We start from the raw sequence: 18037 nt of genomic DNA, 5'->3' as shown, positions 1-18037 counted from the left end.
TTATCATTGGACTATCTCAGTCGTGAGGCTCTGACGGGGTGCCTCCTTTCTGTCCTTCGGGAATCAGGCCTGCTTGGGCCGAGATGGCAACTGGGCTACTTTAAGCGCCCGTTTTTTTTTTTCTTTTGTTTTGTTTTTTACCTCCCAACCACCACCACAAAGTACGAATTCGAGGCCAGACCTGTATTTGGTGACGGAGCCTCTCCCTGCCAATTACAGCTCGCTGGACACGCCTCTACTCGACGTTACAAAATGGGGCTTTTTCACCAGCATAACGGGCAGAAACAACCACTGCCTGGCTACCTTAGCGAATTTGCTGCATGTGAGGCTGGCCTGGCCGAATCACTAGTGTGTTGGCGGACTCGAGGGGGGACACAGACGGTGAAAGTACGTCACGAGAGCTTAGACGGGTGTCAATATAGTGTATGGCCAAAATTGTATGCATTATTGTGTGTGGGTGTGTGTGTGTAGAATCTCCGCCTGAACCTATAATTGCCTCTCCTAGCCCCCAAATTTGTGTCACGTGTGTTAGTCACATGTTATGTCCCGTGACCTCCACTCTTTCTCACACGTTGGCCCGCCGACACAGAATTTCAAGCTACTCCGCAAACGACGAATGCATCAATTCCTGGAATCAATAAGCCAACATTGCCACTTGTAATAAACAGCGAAAACAATTCGACAAAGCCAAACGGAGAACGACTGAAAACCATACGAGCGATCCATGCATGCACACGTTATTACGGCGTGGCAGGTCGATATCTTCCACCCTCTGACTACCGACAAAGGCGCAGAGCCTCTTGTCCCGCCCCCTTCACTTCTCCAACGGGTCTCCGGTGACCTGACGAGCCGAAAACGAAAACGGCCCGGACTGTGTCCCATACCTGCTAATATGTCCGCGCGACATCTGCGCACGCGAAGCCCAACAAAGAGCGGCGCAACGGTCCTCGATGGCCAGTCCGGCGAGCGGGAACAAGATCAATCAGACACAGATGGTGCATCATGGTACAGTGGAGGCATGGGCCACAGCGACGACATCAACAACACACCGCGAGCAAGAAGACGAGTTCAGCAGCCTCTGCACGGATCGGCATACACCCAAGCTCTCAACCTGCAAGCACACCGTGTCGACATGCCTCCCAACCCAACACCGTCCATGTCTTCCATGTCCTCCCAGAACCAGAGTACGACGAGCAAAAGGTCCCGAAGCCCCGTTAAGAGCGTCCAGGACTTGGGAAGCCTGGAAATCCCAGTGTACTGGGACACCGCCTCAACAGCCAAGGCCTGCTCCAAGGCGGTGTCGCGCATGTGTCCAGGGTCGAATGGATTGGTGGATGCGCTTGGGCGCATTGTCAATGGACACACGCCGTACATCCCCGCAGCCCTGCGAGAGGAACTCGAGGACGACGACGATTTTGAATGCTCCGACAGCGCCTTTTATACGCTGCCCGAAGCTGGCGGAACGACGCTCTTCGATCTTAGGTGCCAGCTGAAACAACTCCGGCGGGTCGTTCACAATACGGGCGAGTGCCAAAAGCTGGTTCGCAGCGAGCCCGCGTGGAACGAAGACGTCCACAAACCAATGCTGTCCCTGGCCACCGAGAACACACCGGACGTCCGAGCCGAGAACGTCACGTGTGCAAGTATCGCGCGGCCCTTTCTCCCCCAACGCGCTGGCTTGGCCGACGGCGGCGACGCGGCCACATCCGGCAAGATGGTCGACTACGTGCTCGCGCTCCAGCTCCCCCAGGCCGACCCCCTGCGACGACGAATCGCTACCTTTTTGCCCTCGCGTACGGTCGCCGGCGAGACGGACTTTATCAACCAGACAGCCTACCGGCCGCTAAAATACGCGCCGGCCGGCGTCTTTGTGGAGACCAAGGCCGACAGCGGCAGCGCCGACGAAGGGCGCACACAGCTGGGTCTCTGGGTTGCGGCGTGGTTCAGGCGCATCGAGGCACTTAGGATAAACCCCTCGATGCCACTGCCTATGCTGCCACTGCTGCTCGTGCTATCCGATACGTGGGACTGTTATTTTGCGTGTCGCGTCGATAACGAGATTCGGATTGTCGGCCCATTACAGAGCGGTAGCACGGCGAACCTAGCGAGTGCGTATCGGCTCTATGCGGTACTGGAGGAGTTGAGTCGGTACGTGAATAAAGAGTTTCGCCAATGGGTAGAGGAGTTGGTGGAGTTTGATAAGCAGATGTGGTTGGGTGGTTGAGAAACACTTTTCATCTCAATACTGTAAGTAATTGGTGTAATACGGAGCTTTGTTTTTAGATACCAATCGTATTGCGTCCGGTCCTGGGATACTGGGATAATAGCGAAAGCGTTACTGTTCTCCTTGTAGGTGCCAACGAGAAACAACTGACCCTCATGTTTGCTGTCCACGATCTCTTTGACATCATCCCATGTCAGCTCGTAACCATCGCCAACATATGCTGACATTGTGTCCGGTCGCTCATAGCCAACATGTAGAGTGTCATTCACAGGAGGAGTGAGGTTGCGTTGCGCTCCCGGGGGGGGGGGGGCGGTTACAGGCTTCATCGTGGAAGAGGTGCTCATCTTTATGCACGTCGCGTCCCAATGGCCGAGTCACAGCCTGGTCGGTGTCTGGGCGTTCGTTTGTTCTAACCCCCACGCTCCGCTCCAATGTGCAAATAGCATAAAAATGTGCATGGTTGTCTACTCTACGCTCGGCGGCTATCCACAAATTCCCTTCGTTGTTTTTGATTCAAGTATACCTCTTCGGTGCCACCGTCTTCGTTTTCTTCGCCATCCCACCATCTCCCAACCAAGTTTATATCTGTGACCTCGAGAGAAACATCTCTTTTTGCATCCTCACAGCAGCGTACGGTAACTCTTTTTCGTTATGGAGGGTGCGGAAACATTAGCCATCCCTAGCAGTATATTCGACACACTGCGCCACAATGCAAATATAGTTATTGTGGAAATGGGAGATGTCGACATCGTCGACTTTGCAGAACTCTCTGCCATCGGTACATACGGACTTAACGGATGCTCTGTCGCTCTCGTCGCGTCCCCATATGCTGCGATTCTCGCACACATCCCGCCTCGGCCAGACCTCACGACAGCCGATCCGCACGCGGGCGACAACAACACGATAGCCATTATGGCTGAGTTTACTCAGCTCTACCAGACGCACATCGACTACTTTCCGACGGAGGACAGCCACATCATTTGCGCAATATTTGATGGCGAAGACAGCCCAATATTGCTCGACCAGGTTGCTCTTATTCAACAAGCGTTTTTGGCCATGGGCCTACAGCCCGAAATTCACCATTACAAAGTTCCTGTGGATTATAATAGTGTTGGTCAGGGCACCGTGGTTGTTTTATCTTATGGAGTAGGAACGGAACCGCTTATCTTTATCCAGAACACGCAAGTATCGTGAGTTTTCGAATTGAATAATTTTTGAGTAGAAACGCTTTCGCGCCAAGTTAAAATGCTGTCCTGATCCTGTCATTATTACTCATCTCGTAATGTCGGACAGCTAGGACAAAAAGTGTCACTATTGCTACACATTTTGCCCTAAATGCCTACTTATCCTTCTGACAAGTAATGTGGTGTGAAGAGACGGGGGGGACTAAGTGCGGGGGAGGTAAACGATGAAATCGGCCACAGTAATTTTCCGAGACAGTCGGCTCAAAGCCATATATATGCGTCTCCTTTCCGTCAGCCCAATCTACAACTTTTATTCGCAACTCCCCTCGTCCATCTCACGACGACACATTCACCATGTCGGTGTTATTAAAAAGGTATATGGAGACGTTTCGTCATCTCCAAGCCTGCGACACATCAAAACGCATGGGCGACGCGCTGCCGGACGACATTCTCAGCCAGTTTACATCAACCATCGCATCTAACAACGTCGACGCTGTCCATGGCCTTCTCAACGAACACTTCTCGGACCGAAGCAAAGCGTTTCCCGGAAAGTACCACGTTCACGAGCTGTACCCGTGTCTGAGCCAGGCAGCGCGTCATAACCAAGTCGAAATTTTAAACGAAATCCTCGTACCGTACACACATTTATGCCACGCTTTTGACTTCGTTGCTAGAGAAGGCGCCGACAGCTACTCGAAAAACACGCTGCTCCTTCTTTTGCACCACGGGTGGGACATTAATCACCGACGCGACTCAGATACGACCGTACTTGAGTCATTTTTATGTGACAGTACGCCGGATCGCGATAGTCAGGAACGCCGTGACATGGCCTATTGGTTGATTGACCATGGCGCCGCCCTTAACGACCGGCCAACTAATACAGACATGACCGGTATGTCCTATGCGGTGCTGCGTGCACCTGTCGACTTTGTGCGGGAACTACTATACCACCACGGTGGTGACGCTAAAAGAGGCCAGTTGCTGCACAACACCCTCCTTCGGCGGCCTAGAGACGACATTGTCGAGATGCTGGGCCTGTTGCTGGACCGGGGCGCACCGTTGAACTTGACCTTGTACGCCAGTGATGAAAGATTAGCCCGTCTCTATCGAATCATGGACTTGGGAACACCACTACACGAAGCTGCGCAAATGGGAAATGCTGAAGCAGTCAAGTATCTGTTGGCGCAGGGCGCAGATACGAGTATCCTTAGCACGAGGAACCAAATGACTGCGCAGGAGTGGGCTGTAAAGGCTGGCCACGATGAAATCGCTGCTATTCTACAGTCATCAGACCAGTTTAAAATATAATGAAGAGGACGAAGGAATTTGATTTTTCGTTTGCGTTAATCTTTACTGGGTTTCTTGTTTCTATTTATATGACGTTTCCGAGAGGAGATCTATTTAGCAAGCGGAAAGTTTTTTTTTAACAAACGAGATTGGATCAATAAGACCTGATCTCTAGAGTTAGTTTAATTATAAAGATCATCTCCTGGAAGTCACTTGACTTGTAATTGTAGCAACCAAGGTCCGGCAGCGTCATGGCCACCAGATTTCCTCATCAACAGGCTCTATCATCGCCGAGGCAATAGATAGCGGGAACAGTAAATGGTAAAGTGTGACAGTAACCCATAAGCCAACCGAGCAAGTTAAACCCTGAACAACCTCGCGGATCTTTCTTTGTCCCCTCGACACTCAGGTTATAACATCAGCGGGCGGGTTTTACATTATTTACGGCACCTCAAGCCCGTCGGTCCAGCCACTACCCCGATTTCCCCTCCACCGGTGTACTTCTTCCAGAAGGATGCATAGATGCCGTCTCGCTCCCGGAGCTGGTCGTGCGTACCCGTTTCGGCAATTTGAGCAACGCCGTCGACCTTTTTCAGGACAATAATCTGGTCGGCGCAGCAGACGGAAGATAGTCGGTGTCTAGCGCAGCTATATTAGCATTTACATCCGAATAAATTCTGTGTCTGAGATACATACGCAACAACAAGGCGCGTGCACTTGAAAGCCTCGTCCAGGGTCTTCTTGAAGCGAGCTTCCGTATCTGCATCCTGGGCATTGGTAGGCTCGTCGAACAACAAGACTCTCGGCTTTTGAAGATTGTAGTGCGAGTGCGAGCCGTTGCCTCTGACCGCCGGAGAGGATTCTGTTGGTGGAAAGCGTCAATACCCGAGTGCGCGTAAATGGTGGCAAGCCAGATCCAGCAAGCAACGTACCTCCCATCCTCCCACGCAACCGTATCGTACTGGTTGACCATGGCCATGATGTCGTCGCGGAGGCCAGCTTCTTCAGCAGCTTTACGAGCTTCTGCGTCTGTGGCATTGGGTCGCCCGTTCAATGTGGGCTGAACAAGCCAAGGAGAAAAGTTGTTTGAAGCATTGGTGAAAGGTACAATTGAGCGAATGATGCTTGTTCACAAGAATTAAAACCAACTGTATTATTAGCACTCTAAAAGAACCAAGTGAAATTCTCTTGGCGGTGGCTAACATCACTTTGTCTGCAGACCGGATTTCTTCTGCCGTCGCTTTGCCCGTAACTTACCAGACTATTGCGGGCTGCAAACTATCGGATTGTTGAAAGTAGAGGTGGGACAGTGGGGGAGAAGAATGCCTTGTAAAGTTTTAGTATGCATATCTGTATGTTAGCTGTCTCACGCAGCCAGTTGTTGATGTAGGCCCGACATTGCCTTTCTCAGAGGGCCTGTGGAAAAGAGCCTGAAAATGGAAGAGTGAGTTGAAGTCGTATGAAAAGACCAGAAGAAAGAAAAACCATGCTTCAACTGTGGAGGACTGGGCACCTAATATCGCTTTGAAACGTGAAGGGAGTCGAGAGCGGGATTAGGTGGCTGATTGAAAAGAGGCCGATGCAACATTCCAGGGCAAGTCTGATTTGATGCAGGAGAAACTCCAAAGGAAGTAGTCACGGTCGACTGATCGGGAGAAGCGGTTGTCGAGATGTGCAACGACATTATCAATGTGTCAGGGTGAAGGGCAAGGTGTGTAGTGAACCGATTGATAAAAGCTTTTGTAAATATAAAGAGTCGATTGTTAGAAAGGTAGATGCAACTCAGAAATGTCTGACCTGAGAGACCCACGATTTAATAAATACATCTCCAGATCAAGAATGGCTTCCTGCCAACCTTCTACATTGGAGTGCATGAGCTGAAGAGCTGTGTGCACCCCTGAAAGAGTCATTTTCTTCTCTTCCAGGTCAAAATCAACTTTCCGCATTCCGCCACGCCATTTTCTCTTTCTTTGTTTCCTTCTGTCTAATGATTGGCTTCTGTATATTTTTTTCTTGTATCAGAAAGACCTACATATACACCTCAGCCTGTCGAGGTTTGCAAGTCGGTCACAGTGGGTTACTGCTGTCTGTCTCGCTTGTTTCTCACGATCCCCAGTCTCCACAATAGTGTACGATTCCTTGTCGGGGATTTGTGCTTGTGGATACCAGATGCCATTGTGCATCTCCATTCCTTGACGCTTGCCCTCTTGTCGAATAAACAGTATGGCCTTCATAGGGGAAAATTAATTGATTGTTTTCGGCAAGTCTGTCTGTCCTTGATCTATCTTCCATATCCAAGTGGGATATCCCTTCTGCATTATATACACAGAGGTTGTGATAGAATTCTACGTGGCAATTGCTTAGATGTGAGTCTAGATGATTCTCGTAAACTCGACATTTTTCCACCATCCCTCTGCACGTGCCTGGTCACGTTTTCCGGTCTTCATCTAACATCCTTCTGACATCTTTGGTTTACCTAAAAGGGAGTTGAACGCCTATAAATATAAATGTAGGAAAGGGCGTAATGAGTCGAGGCAGGGTATTGTAAGTAATATTGCACTTTCAGCGGCCAAAATGTCCAAAATAGATCGATACACTGTCACTGGCGGCAGCTTACCCAAACCTGGCAAAGACGTATGCAGGGCGTACAGGATGCAGGTAAAATTGCACGTTTCCCTCACCATCTTGGCTGTGGTTGGGAGGCAATCCACGGTGTGCTACCATCATAAAGCGACCTCGGACTCACTAGCGCCGCAATCCTGTCTTGCACTTCCAAATCTGCAAATTCCGTACATGCATCATCGTCCCCAGCCTGCATGAGCGAGCAGGACACGAGAATGCATGTCACAGCGCTCGTGTCGTTGTTGGCATTGATGGCACAGGTTGGAGCTGTCTGTTGTTTGTTGTCCGATTGCTATATGCTTTTCACTATTTAATACAAGCTCCAACGGTATTAAAGATTTCCGCCGGACGCGACCAGAAGCTGTAATAGCTCTTCTGTCTTATTTTCCAGCACTTTGACCTGATTCTCAAACTCCTGATTGCTGTTTTTATGTCTTTCCATCTGCCTTTCAAGGCTGTCGAGCCTGTCCGTGAAAGTTTGGATACAGCTGCTCACGGAAGCCTCTGTGTATTTCTTGAATGCCCCAAAACGATCGATCCTTTGCTTACAACTCGCTCACGCTGCCCGAGTATCTTTTCTTGGTTTTTTTTTGTGGGTAGTCATTCTTTCTTGACCTTCGTTGGGTGTAGCGTTGAGCGTTGATAAAACTGATTTTCTCATGGGCAGTATCGCCATGCCCCCTGCGACTGATTCGCAAGTTGAGGCGCCGGGATATGGGTTGGCAACCACGAGTTGGTTGGCCGTAGTTGGATTTCGGTGACAGACTCGGGTCCACTCAAATCAGGACTTTGAGCTCGAGCCCTACGTCGTAGATAATACGAAGCGAGCATCCCGGTCAATAACTCGTGCACTTTCACCTTTTTTCACTGTTTTTATCATCTACGGAGGACAAACAGAGCACGATCCGGCAAAGAAACAAAAAAATGGCCCCTCCCATTATCGATTTCGTTGTCAAACGCGGCTCGACAACGTTTTTCTCGCTCAATGGAAGCGACATCCCGATGGGTCCTGATATCCTCCCACAAACAATTCGAACGTCCGTCGAAGAGGCAATGAGTGTAACGACCATCGAATTCAGTTCAATCGGCGAACACTGCAGAAGCTTTCCCAGAGAAGCAGGCGGCGAATCCTTTCGAATGTATGCACTTATCACGAGCTGTCATATTTTGCAAAGCATCACTGACAAGAGAGACGTAGCCTCCTCGTTTGTTGGGCCAATGCCGACAGCCGAGCCCGGTTCTTTAAGTGGAAAGCAGCTCCGCTCCAGCCTTTCCTCCTGTCCTTCATGGTTAAATGTCTCGCCGCTAAGACCCCGAATCCAAACAGCTTCCGGGTGCAACTCCCGTTGGAATATCTCGAGTGGCTGAACTCGGAGGTCTTGTCAGAGCTCATGATCGGAGGGGGGAGCTTTCAAGAATATTTACTTGGTCAGCAGCTCACTGGGTTTGGCATGTATATGTAGATGACACGCCTTTACACCACGATTCAATATTAAAGAGATCAACATAAAACACGTACAGAACGGACTTCTTGTTAGTCTTATATTTGGGGCAAATCGTTATCGTTGACGTTTTTTTTTGTTCGTAGGTCACTTTTGCGCCGGGCATACTGCGGCGTAAGACGTAGGAGCAAGAAAGGAGAAAGTAAAAGAAGAACTTATAAGACAACAGGAAAGAGGAGAGAAGGGGATGGTATGCACCGTGAGTCGCTTCAACAGAAAGAGGAAGGGGCGGCCCACTTTAGAGCGGGCAGTGGGTGAGAATAGAACGAAGGATGTGAAAGGAGAATGGATGGATGCAAGTGAGAAACTCTACCTCGGTATCAGCCCCGAGCAACTGTTTCCCTCTTATGCCCCATATTCTCTCGAGCAGGTGACTTTTCTCCCCCCCGCTATTTTTTTTTCTTTCTCCTTTTTTTTCTCTTTTTATTTTCTTCTCATTTTATTTTCTTTCTTTCCTTCTCATTGCCTCTCACCGTCGCCTCACCTTTCCACTCATAGCGGAGCACGAAGGCCTCCAAGACGACGACGACTTTGGTGCGGACAGGCGGAACATTGACTCGGCTCTCGGTCATGTTAGAAAGTCCCTGGTCGATTTTTGCCGTCCAAAATGCGATGCACCCTCACGAGCTTCCGGGTAGAACACGGCCGCAAGTATCATGGCAATTATTATTTACCGACCGACGACGTAAGACGAAGACAAATCCAGTTAATATTACTTCAAAGAGCATCAACTAATGATCTTGGGCTGATCCAGGAAGAATATGCCCGTCAAGGTCTGTTGTGTCCTTTCGAACAAACGTAGTTGCAGATATATACCAATCGGCCAGCTGACTGTCTCTTTAGAGTTCCAGTACGACTTGTGCTGTGAGACGTTTGGCACAATCTCCTACTCACCCCTCGGTCATACTGTGCATCGAGTGCTTGATGTTGGATGTGGGCGCGGTATGAGCAGTGATCCGAGCCGTTGGTTATCCTTACACTAACACACTGCTTTCAGGCTTATGGGCTGATAATTTTGGTGAGTAGCGTCTTTTCAATATCCAGTTGCATCGTGTACTAATAGTGGTAGCTGGTCTTCATCCAGAGTCAGAGGTATCTATCTTTTTCTTTTTTGTGCAAACTTTAGTAACTAATAGTTTTTCGATTAGATTTATAACGTCGACATCGCGCCTGGTCACGTGAAATAGTACATCCCTTCTTATATCTCAGCCTCAATTTGGTTATTTCATAGCTAACAGCAGGGTAGCGTTCCACCGAATGTTCGACCTCAGATTGACGATCTGGAAGAACAGTGGAATTTCTCGTCCAACTTCGACTACATCCATGTCATGATGATGAATGAAGCTTTCAAGGACTGGCCAGGCTTCTATGCGCAGGCATTCGGGTACGTCCATCGCTGTACGCTCGTGTTGTCTTCCTTCTAACCAAACAACTGCAGATTTCTCAACTCGAACGGCTGGGTTGAGGTCAAAGTCATGGATTTTCCTCTACTTTGCGCAGATGGCTCCCTCCCAGAAAACAGTGCTCTTCAACAACGGAGCAACCTTATGGTGGACGCCAGTGAGCAATCTGGCTTCTCTCTCCACGCCAGCGGAAGGGCTATCGATCTCATGCGCGGAGTTGGCTTCGTCAACATTGTGCGTATACCGTACAAGTGGCCGATCGGTAGTTGGCCGAAGGGTGACAAATTGAAACGACTTGGCGCCATGGTGTGTGAAAACTTCTATCTCGGTGTCGAGGCCATGTCCCTTGCCTTCTTCACACGCATTTTACATTGGGGCCCGGAACGTGTCAGGGAATTTGTACCGCGGGTGCAGGAGGATATCAGGAACCCATCTTACCACGCATATTTCAACGTTTTGTCACTTATGGTCGTAAACCGAGCGCGACAGAAGAAAGATGAGACGTGGAGTACAAAATAAAAACATTTATTTTCACAAAATTTTGGAACGACGTAGGCGATACCGTGTGGGCCGCGGATATGGATCAGACAAGTATTACAACTCCCGTTGACCGCGTTTCCCCCGACCTGGGGGTGTGTGCTTGTTTTCCACTTGCTTTACCTTTGTTTTAACCGTGGTGTCGTTCCACGACGATCCCCTGCAAAGCCTCGTTTTACGCGCCCCCCCCCCCCCCCGCGGGAAGGCCAGGTACAATGGGTACACGCCTGGAGTTTTTTTTAAGATGCGCTACGGTTACGAGAATCCGTCCTCCGCAAAAGAAATGCCCTAGCTTTGCACACATTGGAAATGCGCGGCTCCACACCCAAATCTACATCAGTTCATTCTCGCCCTGACAAGGGAAGGTGTTGTCTTAGCCTTCTGTACCTTGGCCAGAAGATGTATTGGCCTGCTGACACTATCCAAGCGGCCAGTTGCTCTTCCGACAAGGGGCTGACTTTTTTAGTGCAGGCATTCGAGGGAGCTGGGAGGATTGACGCTGTTATGGAGACAATCTGTGAGCGAGATGGGAGGGATTAATGTCGTTGTGGAGATGTCCAGTGAGCGACATCGACATGATTGGTGGAGGTAATGGAGAGAGGCGGGAGGATTGACGTTCACCTGACGGGACGCTTGACCTGAACGGGACGCTTGACCTGAACGGGACGGACCTGAACGGGACGGACCTGAACGGGACGGACCTGAACGGGACGAGCCTGAACGGGACGAGCATTCGTGGGAAAGCCTTGTATGAGGGCCAAACACGTACACGTAGCGGCCCATAATGACAGAACCCCACCTCGAGCCTATTTGTTGATGTACTTTCTGCACTTGCACTAATATGCACACAGTTGTCGGGATTCCTTTTAGGTTTCTCCCCCTCTCCTGCCAGCGTATGATTCATTCTTATCTATTTTTCCATTTTTTTCACTTCTTCGATTGAACAGCAGGAATACAAAGGTGCGGGTCCCTCATCCCTAGGCAAGAAGCAACGCCGTTCCCTCGTGGTGCTGGCCATTAATATTTCTTGCCATCCTTTCTTCGATTTCCTACCCCAGCCGGTAGGCAAGAGCACCTTTTAGTATGTAACATCGCATATAACCTGCAAATGAATCGTTCATGTAAAGCATGCAGGTGCGTGAGAAGGTCCGGAATGCGGGAAACTGCTAACTTCCCTGGCAAGAATGTGTATTGCTAACTCCCGGACAGGTTCGACAAGCAGCATCCACGCTGCTCTCGCTGTACGCAACGTGGCTATTTCTGCGAATGGTCAATCGAACACATAAACCGTTCAGCGGGGCAGCTTCTGTTTAACGCGGTCGATATGTCACCGGTGTCTGAGCAAAAAGATCAACAACAGAGCAGCAAAACTCGCCGCCGTCGAAACCCATTAGCCAAGTCTTTGATTTTACTGGTTTTATGTGGAATGCGAGTGCCGGCGTTAAAGATGATCCAAGTGACCGGGAGCAATGGCTGTCGTGTCCGACCACAGCATGGGGCAGTGCCAACAGACACGTCTACGAGAGGTCAGGGACGGAGACACAGTCCGGGCCAACGATAGTACGCCAAGGGAATCCGCAAGAACGGAGGAGGGATTCAATTCCGGTAGCAACGAAACCGAGAACATGATGGTCGAAATTGTATGCGAGCGGGGAAACTTCTTTTTCAAAGAAGTATGGAACGTCCATCGCACCATCTCGGAAATGCATCCACTGAATAGGTCACGCGGCACAGTCGACGATGAGTTTGTAGTGATGAGAGCCGGTGCGAATATCGCGGCGAGCAATCGCACATTGTATGCCTGCCGACCGGTATTGATGGACAGCGCAGTGAAGGGTCAGCTGGCGGCGTATGTGTCGGCGCGCATGGCGTTGGTGACGTAGTCGTACCGAATGTATCTATGTGGCTACTATGCGAGCATAGTGTACCTACACCGTGTGGCGTATGCGACGCTGCCGGCGACAGAAGAGGTTTTGTTGGCGCTGGCGGAGATCTGGCACCTGGCAATACATTCTGTGGAGCTGGACCCCGGGGCCGCACTACCAGCCGATATGGTCTGGCCACTACTCATGCTGGGTTCGGAAGAGAACACGCGGCTACGCATCAAATCTCTGACCTACCCGTCTCGTTGTGAAGATGTCCGTCAATTTCTCGCTTCGTTCCAGGCCTCGAAGAGCTTTACCTGAGCGGCAATTCGGCGGGCCCCTTGTTCGGCCAGGGACTCCCGTTGCAAAGCGTGCAATGCCCAAAACTCGCCAGAGCCGAGTTCAAACACTTCTGCACGTCCGAAGACGAGCTCGTTGACTTTGTCCAGCGGCATGGTCACCTCCGGCTTCTTGTCCTCGAGAAGGTGATTTTATACATGGGGCTCGTGGACGTCGTTTGCAGCTCGTGTCCACAGCCGTTCCACTTGTCTAGACATCCGACGCAGCGATACGCTGTGTGCCATACCAGATCCACGCCGGAAATATCTGTCTCTTCCGGATTTACCCAGCGGGCCCCTCGTGGCCCCGGGGAGACCCCACCCCGCGTCATGCTCACCAGCGGCCGGCCTGCTAACCAAATCTAAGACGCTGTTTACGGGCCTGGCTGCTCGATTTGTAAAGGAGCCGCATCGGCCTCCATTTCCTGTACGGCCCCGATGCAGCCCGGGCGCTTCGACGCTTGCTTGATTGGTCGAGATCAATAAAGTGCAGACGACGTTGAAGGAGAGCATCCACATGGCTTCACTTGCTCCTATTCCTTGTCAACCGACATACATGGTGGTGTTATTTTTCTCTTGTCAGCTCTGTGCATGTGCTTCGAATATGCCGGGGCCCGCTGATCGAATTCAGTTGGCCCATCTTGTACCCAATCTTTGATTTCTGCATGCTCTTTTCGCGCCAAAGGCTTTGTTCCTTCTCCCTTTTTCTGTGTGTCCCGCCCCAAGCAATCCTGACAGGTCACAGTATTCTCGTCCCCATGCCCCTCAATAGCCAACGGACGGGAACCTGTGTCGACAGATGCTCGCATTGCTTGCCCGGCGGAGTGTTTAAAACAATGTACGCTGTCGCTACCAGTCGGTCAGTAGAGAGGAAGAAGCTGAGGTGCTTTTTACGATGTGTTATTATAATACCATACCCTATGTGTCCTGTTGTGTGTCCTACTGTCCAGCCAAGAGTCCTACTTTCCAACTTCGACACTTGCCTCTTCCGGCGTAGCTCAACCGCCCGGTGTAACTCAACCGTCCGTCGCATCTCAGTCCGGCGCAACTCAGCCCGGCGCAGTTGAACAGCCCGGCGCAACCGGTACATGCTTACTTAGACCTTCTGCGGAACTGGTGCGTGCCTTCTTTCAAAGCACCAAGGGAAATGACCCGGATTAAAATCATCGACCCTGACTATCATGTTCCTGTTTGGGGTGGAATAAATGGCAGACATCGTGCACGCCAGTCTTATGTCGCCGTCGCCTTACCTTGCCTATCTGGCCTTGCGATTAATCTCATGGGCTATTGGGTAGACTGTAGCCGTGACCCGTTGTCTGCGTACTTCGCAGAGTACAAAACCACCGGCCACAATTACATCCTTCCACAGGCATCTAAATACGATCTTATGAACAGCGCAATGACCCACCTGGTCCTTTAATTCACTTCGGTCGTTTTTCTTTGAACATGAACTCTTCTCTTTGTTACAATCGCTGACATCAAGTCGAGCTATAGAATTCTAGGCGGCCTCAGCGAAATGCCGTGCTCGTGATACACATGAGATTTGAACAGAGTCTCGTTGCCAAGAACTTGTTCTTGGATCTTGCATTGCGGGGATGGGCATGGAACAGCTTCTTCCGAACGATGGCTGAGATGAGCGTCGACATGATCCCACATTCCAGAATTCCTCGTGAACTTTTTACCACAAAATATACATGGCGGCGGCGGTATTCTCTTCACGGGTTTCCGCTTCGGCTGTGGGAACAAATCCGGATCAACAACTATGAAGCCACTCCTGGGTATCGGCTTTATCGGCTTCAGGAGACTATTGGATGGTGCTAGGCTGGCCTTCTGTGGTATGGATGCAGTGTGACCTGGGTTGATATCCTGGGTTTCGTCGTCCGGGATCACGCAGCCCACCAGTTCCAAGATAATATTTTGGGGCCTGTCGTCTCGAACCACGTCGCCCGCCCGCTGCGAGGTGATGTCCTGCGACCCGTGGGTGGAGTCTAGGACCACATCGCGACGTGCTGCCACGGAGACAGTAACCTGCAGGGGAATGCCTTGGGTCCTGTCAGTGGTGTCCATCGCGCTCGGCCGGGGTCTTTTGGGTGCAGGTGAAGCGGGCGGCATTTAGTCACGCCCGGATCTTATAGAAGGTGAAAATGAGGGCTGTGATTCTTCAGAAGCGGGCTGAATCGAGCCCGGCTCACTGTCGGATCCATTCGCGAAGCTCTGCGGAGCTGCAGCCATTGATGCTTGGTTGGCGGCCACGTCTTCTTTCACCTCGCTCTTCCACGCGTAGGCAACCCAAGCGTTTATTGCCTCGATTTTTCGATGAACAATTTTTTCTTCCAATACCTGGTCATCCAGGTCGCCAAGGACGTTTGCGATGCGCCGTCGCTCTGGAAGCTTGAATTCGACTCGCCTGAGAAGCTCCCTCGGGCGGCGAATTCCGAGCAGCTGCTCGTCCAGTTCTTTGTCGTTCTTTGCCCTGAAAAATTGTTTGCGAACGAGGCTGTCGACCCTTCGATGGTGTCGTTGATCGGTTACTTTAAGACACATTCGAAGTGTTTTAAGAGCCTCGTCGTCGTCTCGTACAGTTTTGATTTGGGACTTGATCTTAGCGATTTCCTCGTTAGGGGGGATCATTTACATTATCTCGGCCGTGGCCTTTATAGGCGCGTTCTTATCGGCGGTCACGCCCAACTAATTAAAAATCGTTAAGTATAGAGAATTGTTTGGTCTTTTTAAGAATACGTTCTAAGTGACGACATTTAAATTGGTGGATCTGTAATACCGATGATAGGTATTATTTTCCTAGTGTCTTACCACTTATATCCGGGTGGTATCGTTGTGTTTGTTTAAAAATTAGAGATGCTTTGATTTAATAAAATTATAAAGAAAAAAAAACTCACTATTAATAACGGCTAGGATTCCACACCGTATAGTAAAACTAGACAGGTCTTAAATAAGTCCCGCCGCCCGTCTAAGTTAACTCGTCTTTTTATCGTACATACTCCGCGTTAACGGGTTATTTGACTTAGTGAAGCCTTCCGCGGTGGCCACAGTCTTCCGAAAGACCGGCAGATGGAGAAATTCCTCTCCTTTCATGTGACTTACACCATTTTGGAAGAAATTCGTGTCTGGAAAATCTGTTCGACACGTTGAAAATTGCTGTTCTTGATGACGCCTTCGGCGATGGCTTTGGCAAGGATGTGGGACACGGGGCAAATAACGGGGAGGGGGTCTTCGACGAAGAGAAACCGTATCAGTGTTGAGTGGTTTGTGTGGCCTTTATAGAAGTGAAGTAAGATTGTTATAACCAGTCGGTCCCTCCCCTCATTACCGTATAGGTCACTAACAATGTAAAATTCAATGTCTTCCTAACGGAGCACTTTTTTATCAGCTGTCGTCCTGTCGTCCAGTCTGTCACAAAGAGGACAGGTTTTTGATGGATCGGCTGTCGGCTTGTTCGTGTCTTGAGCCCGATAGTAGTCAAACCGATCGTAGTATTCGTCCTTAATCTTGCTGACGTCGATACATCCAAGCACAAACTCGTGGGTTCGGGCACCTGTGAACATCTAAAGCTGCCGGATTGTAACGTCGTCGAGTCGGTCAAGGCCAATCTTGAAAGTGGTCTTGTCGTCGCGCACCCATCGGTAGTGAGAAAGGTAGAGAAAGCCATCTGGGCCGAGGAGCTTCTTGTCGGCCGGGTGCTTTCTGAGGTGGTCGTACTTGTCAATAGCCGCATTGGTGTAGGCGAAAAAACGGTCGTCGATCTTTTCGGCCGCTGTATTTCCTAAAGATGTTCCAATGCTGGTGCATGTATTTCTTGACCGAAGAGCTTGTTGTGATGTGTGTGTTTAACCTGAAGATAATGTGGTGGATGTAACTATCGATGATGCCCTTGTCGTCGTAGTTCGTGGCAGCCAAACTGCGCTCTCCAGTCCTGGATGTCCATAAAAGAACAAAAGCGCTCCCATCGTCGTTGGCTTTTGACAATGGCCAGCTGGTAGGCGGTGGAGTATCTTTTTCTTTGGTCTCCTGCCTCGTTGCCGCGGGCCCATTGCTGTCGTAGCTGTTCGGGAGTGAGAATGGCTCTTGGAGGCTGCGACGGCTTAGCGGCGATCGCCTCCTGGACGCGGCGAATGACTTCTTGGTCCATGGTGCCGTCCAGGAGGTTTGTAAACAAAAGAGGCCGCAGGAAAAAAAGAAGGCATCTCAAACGAAGAGGACGAAACAACAAGAGAGAGAAAAAAAAAAAGACGACACAATGGCCTTAGATCCGGGAATCAGCAATTGACCTGATTTCCATTTTCCAACTACGGTTTTCTGTTTCCAACTACGATTTTCTGTTTTCTGTTTTCTGTCGACTTCTAACCGCTGGCGACGATATCTGCGCAACGCATTCACAGTACATCTGGTGGGGTTCTTTGCTACATATCGCAGCATTGCTTGATACTTAGTGTCCAACAAACGAGCGAATTAAAAAGAAGCCCCTGCGACAGGCGTCGGTGGTTTAGTGGTAAAATCTGTCGTTGCCACGTCGGGTCACATGATCCATCGCAACTTCGACAGGCCCCGGGTTCGATTCCCGGCCGACGCAAAGAAGAATTTCTTTTGAAGTTATTTTTGAACTAGTTCCGAGAGTCGTACGCTATCAAGTCAGTATCCGTTCAAGAAAGTTTCTTTTTGTCGGTGGTTTAGTGGTAAAATCTGTCGTTACTAGGCCGGGTTGTATAATCTGACGCAGCTTCGACCGGCCCCGGGTTCGATTCCCGGCCAACGGAGAATTAATAATTTGGCGTGTCAGGACTTTTCGTTAGTGTGTCGCTGGAGTAATCCCAGGGGTGAAGCAATTTTGGATTCAGTGGCAGATTTTACAGAATACACATTACTTGGTCATACACTGTATTTAACAGCCCCCCCCCCCCCCCCCCACCGACAAACCCGTTGGGTTGGAAGTGCTTTTGTCTTCATATACTTTGAAAAAATGAATTCTGGCCAACTAGTAAAGGACAACTGATGTACACGCCAAGGTACATTTGATAGGAATTCATAGGAAAGAAATAAAGTCTAACACAAAAACCACA

At 50.1% G+C, this 18037-nt stretch overlaps 5 protein-coding genes and 1 non-coding gene across 6 annotated transcripts; 4 read left to right on the top strand and 2 right to left on the bottom strand.

Moving 5' to 3' along the window:
* Positions 1-892: 892 nt before the first annotated feature.
* On the top strand, positions 893-2224 carry SPBR_03748 (uncharacterized protein; the record flags this gene model as incomplete). Its single annotated transcript, XM_040762038.1, has 1 exon — positions 893-2224. The coding sequence occupies one exon, from the start codon at positions 893-895 to the stop codon at positions 2222-2224; it is 1332 nt and encodes a 443-aa protein (XP_040622923.1).
* A 1607-nt stretch (positions 2225-3831) lies between these two features.
* On the top strand, positions 3832-4716 carry SPBR_03824 (uncharacterized protein; the record flags this gene model as incomplete). Its single annotated transcript, XM_040762114.1, has 1 exon — positions 3832-4716. The coding sequence occupies one exon, from the start codon at positions 3832-3834 to the stop codon at positions 4714-4716; it is 885 nt and encodes a 294-aa protein (XP_040622922.1).
* A 416-nt stretch (positions 4717-5132) lies between these two features.
* SPBR_09230 (uncharacterized protein) lies at positions 5133-9391 on the bottom strand (the record flags this gene model as incomplete). The annotated part of the gene is made up of 4 exons (XM_040767356.1): positions 5133-5334; positions 5392-5538; positions 5628-5724; positions 9304-9391. The coding sequence occupies 4 exons, from the start codon at positions 9389-9391 to the stop codon at positions 5133-5135; spliced, it is 534 nt and encodes a 177-aa protein (XP_040622921.1).
* A 3260-nt stretch (positions 9392-12651) lies between these two features.
* On the top strand, positions 12652-12945 carry SPBR_03875 (uncharacterized protein; the record flags this gene model as incomplete). The annotated part of the gene is made up of 1 exon (XM_040762165.1): positions 12652-12945. The coding sequence occupies one exon, from the start codon at positions 12652-12654 to the stop codon at positions 12943-12945; it is 294 nt and encodes a 97-aa protein (XP_040622920.1).
* Positions 12946-16525: 3580 nt separating this feature from the next.
* Positions 16526-17109, bottom strand: SPBR_03857 (uncharacterized protein; the record flags this gene model as incomplete). Its single annotated transcript, XM_040762147.1, has 2 exons — positions 16526-16760; positions 16880-17109. The coding sequence occupies 2 exons, from the start codon at positions 17107-17109 to the stop codon at positions 16526-16528; spliced, it is 465 nt and encodes a 154-aa protein (XP_040622919.1).
* A 343-nt stretch (positions 17110-17452) lies between these two features.
* SPBR_09467 lies at positions 17453-17550 on the top strand. Its single transcript has one exon. It is a non-coding gene; the product is annotated as a tRNA-Gly (tRNA).
* The last annotated feature ends 487 nt before the right edge of the window (positions 17551-18037 follow it).

The sequence above is a fragment of the Sporothrix brasiliensis genome, assembly GCF_000820605.1.
Source record: "Sporothrix brasiliensis 5110 chromosome Unknown Cont14, whole genome shotgun sequence".
Classification (NCBI taxonomy): Eukaryota; Fungi; Ascomycota; class Sordariomycetes; order Ophiostomatales; family Ophiostomataceae; genus Sporothrix; species Sporothrix brasiliensis.
Note: the sequence above shows the minus strand (reverse complement) of the source record. Positions and strands in the feature narration are given on the sequence as shown.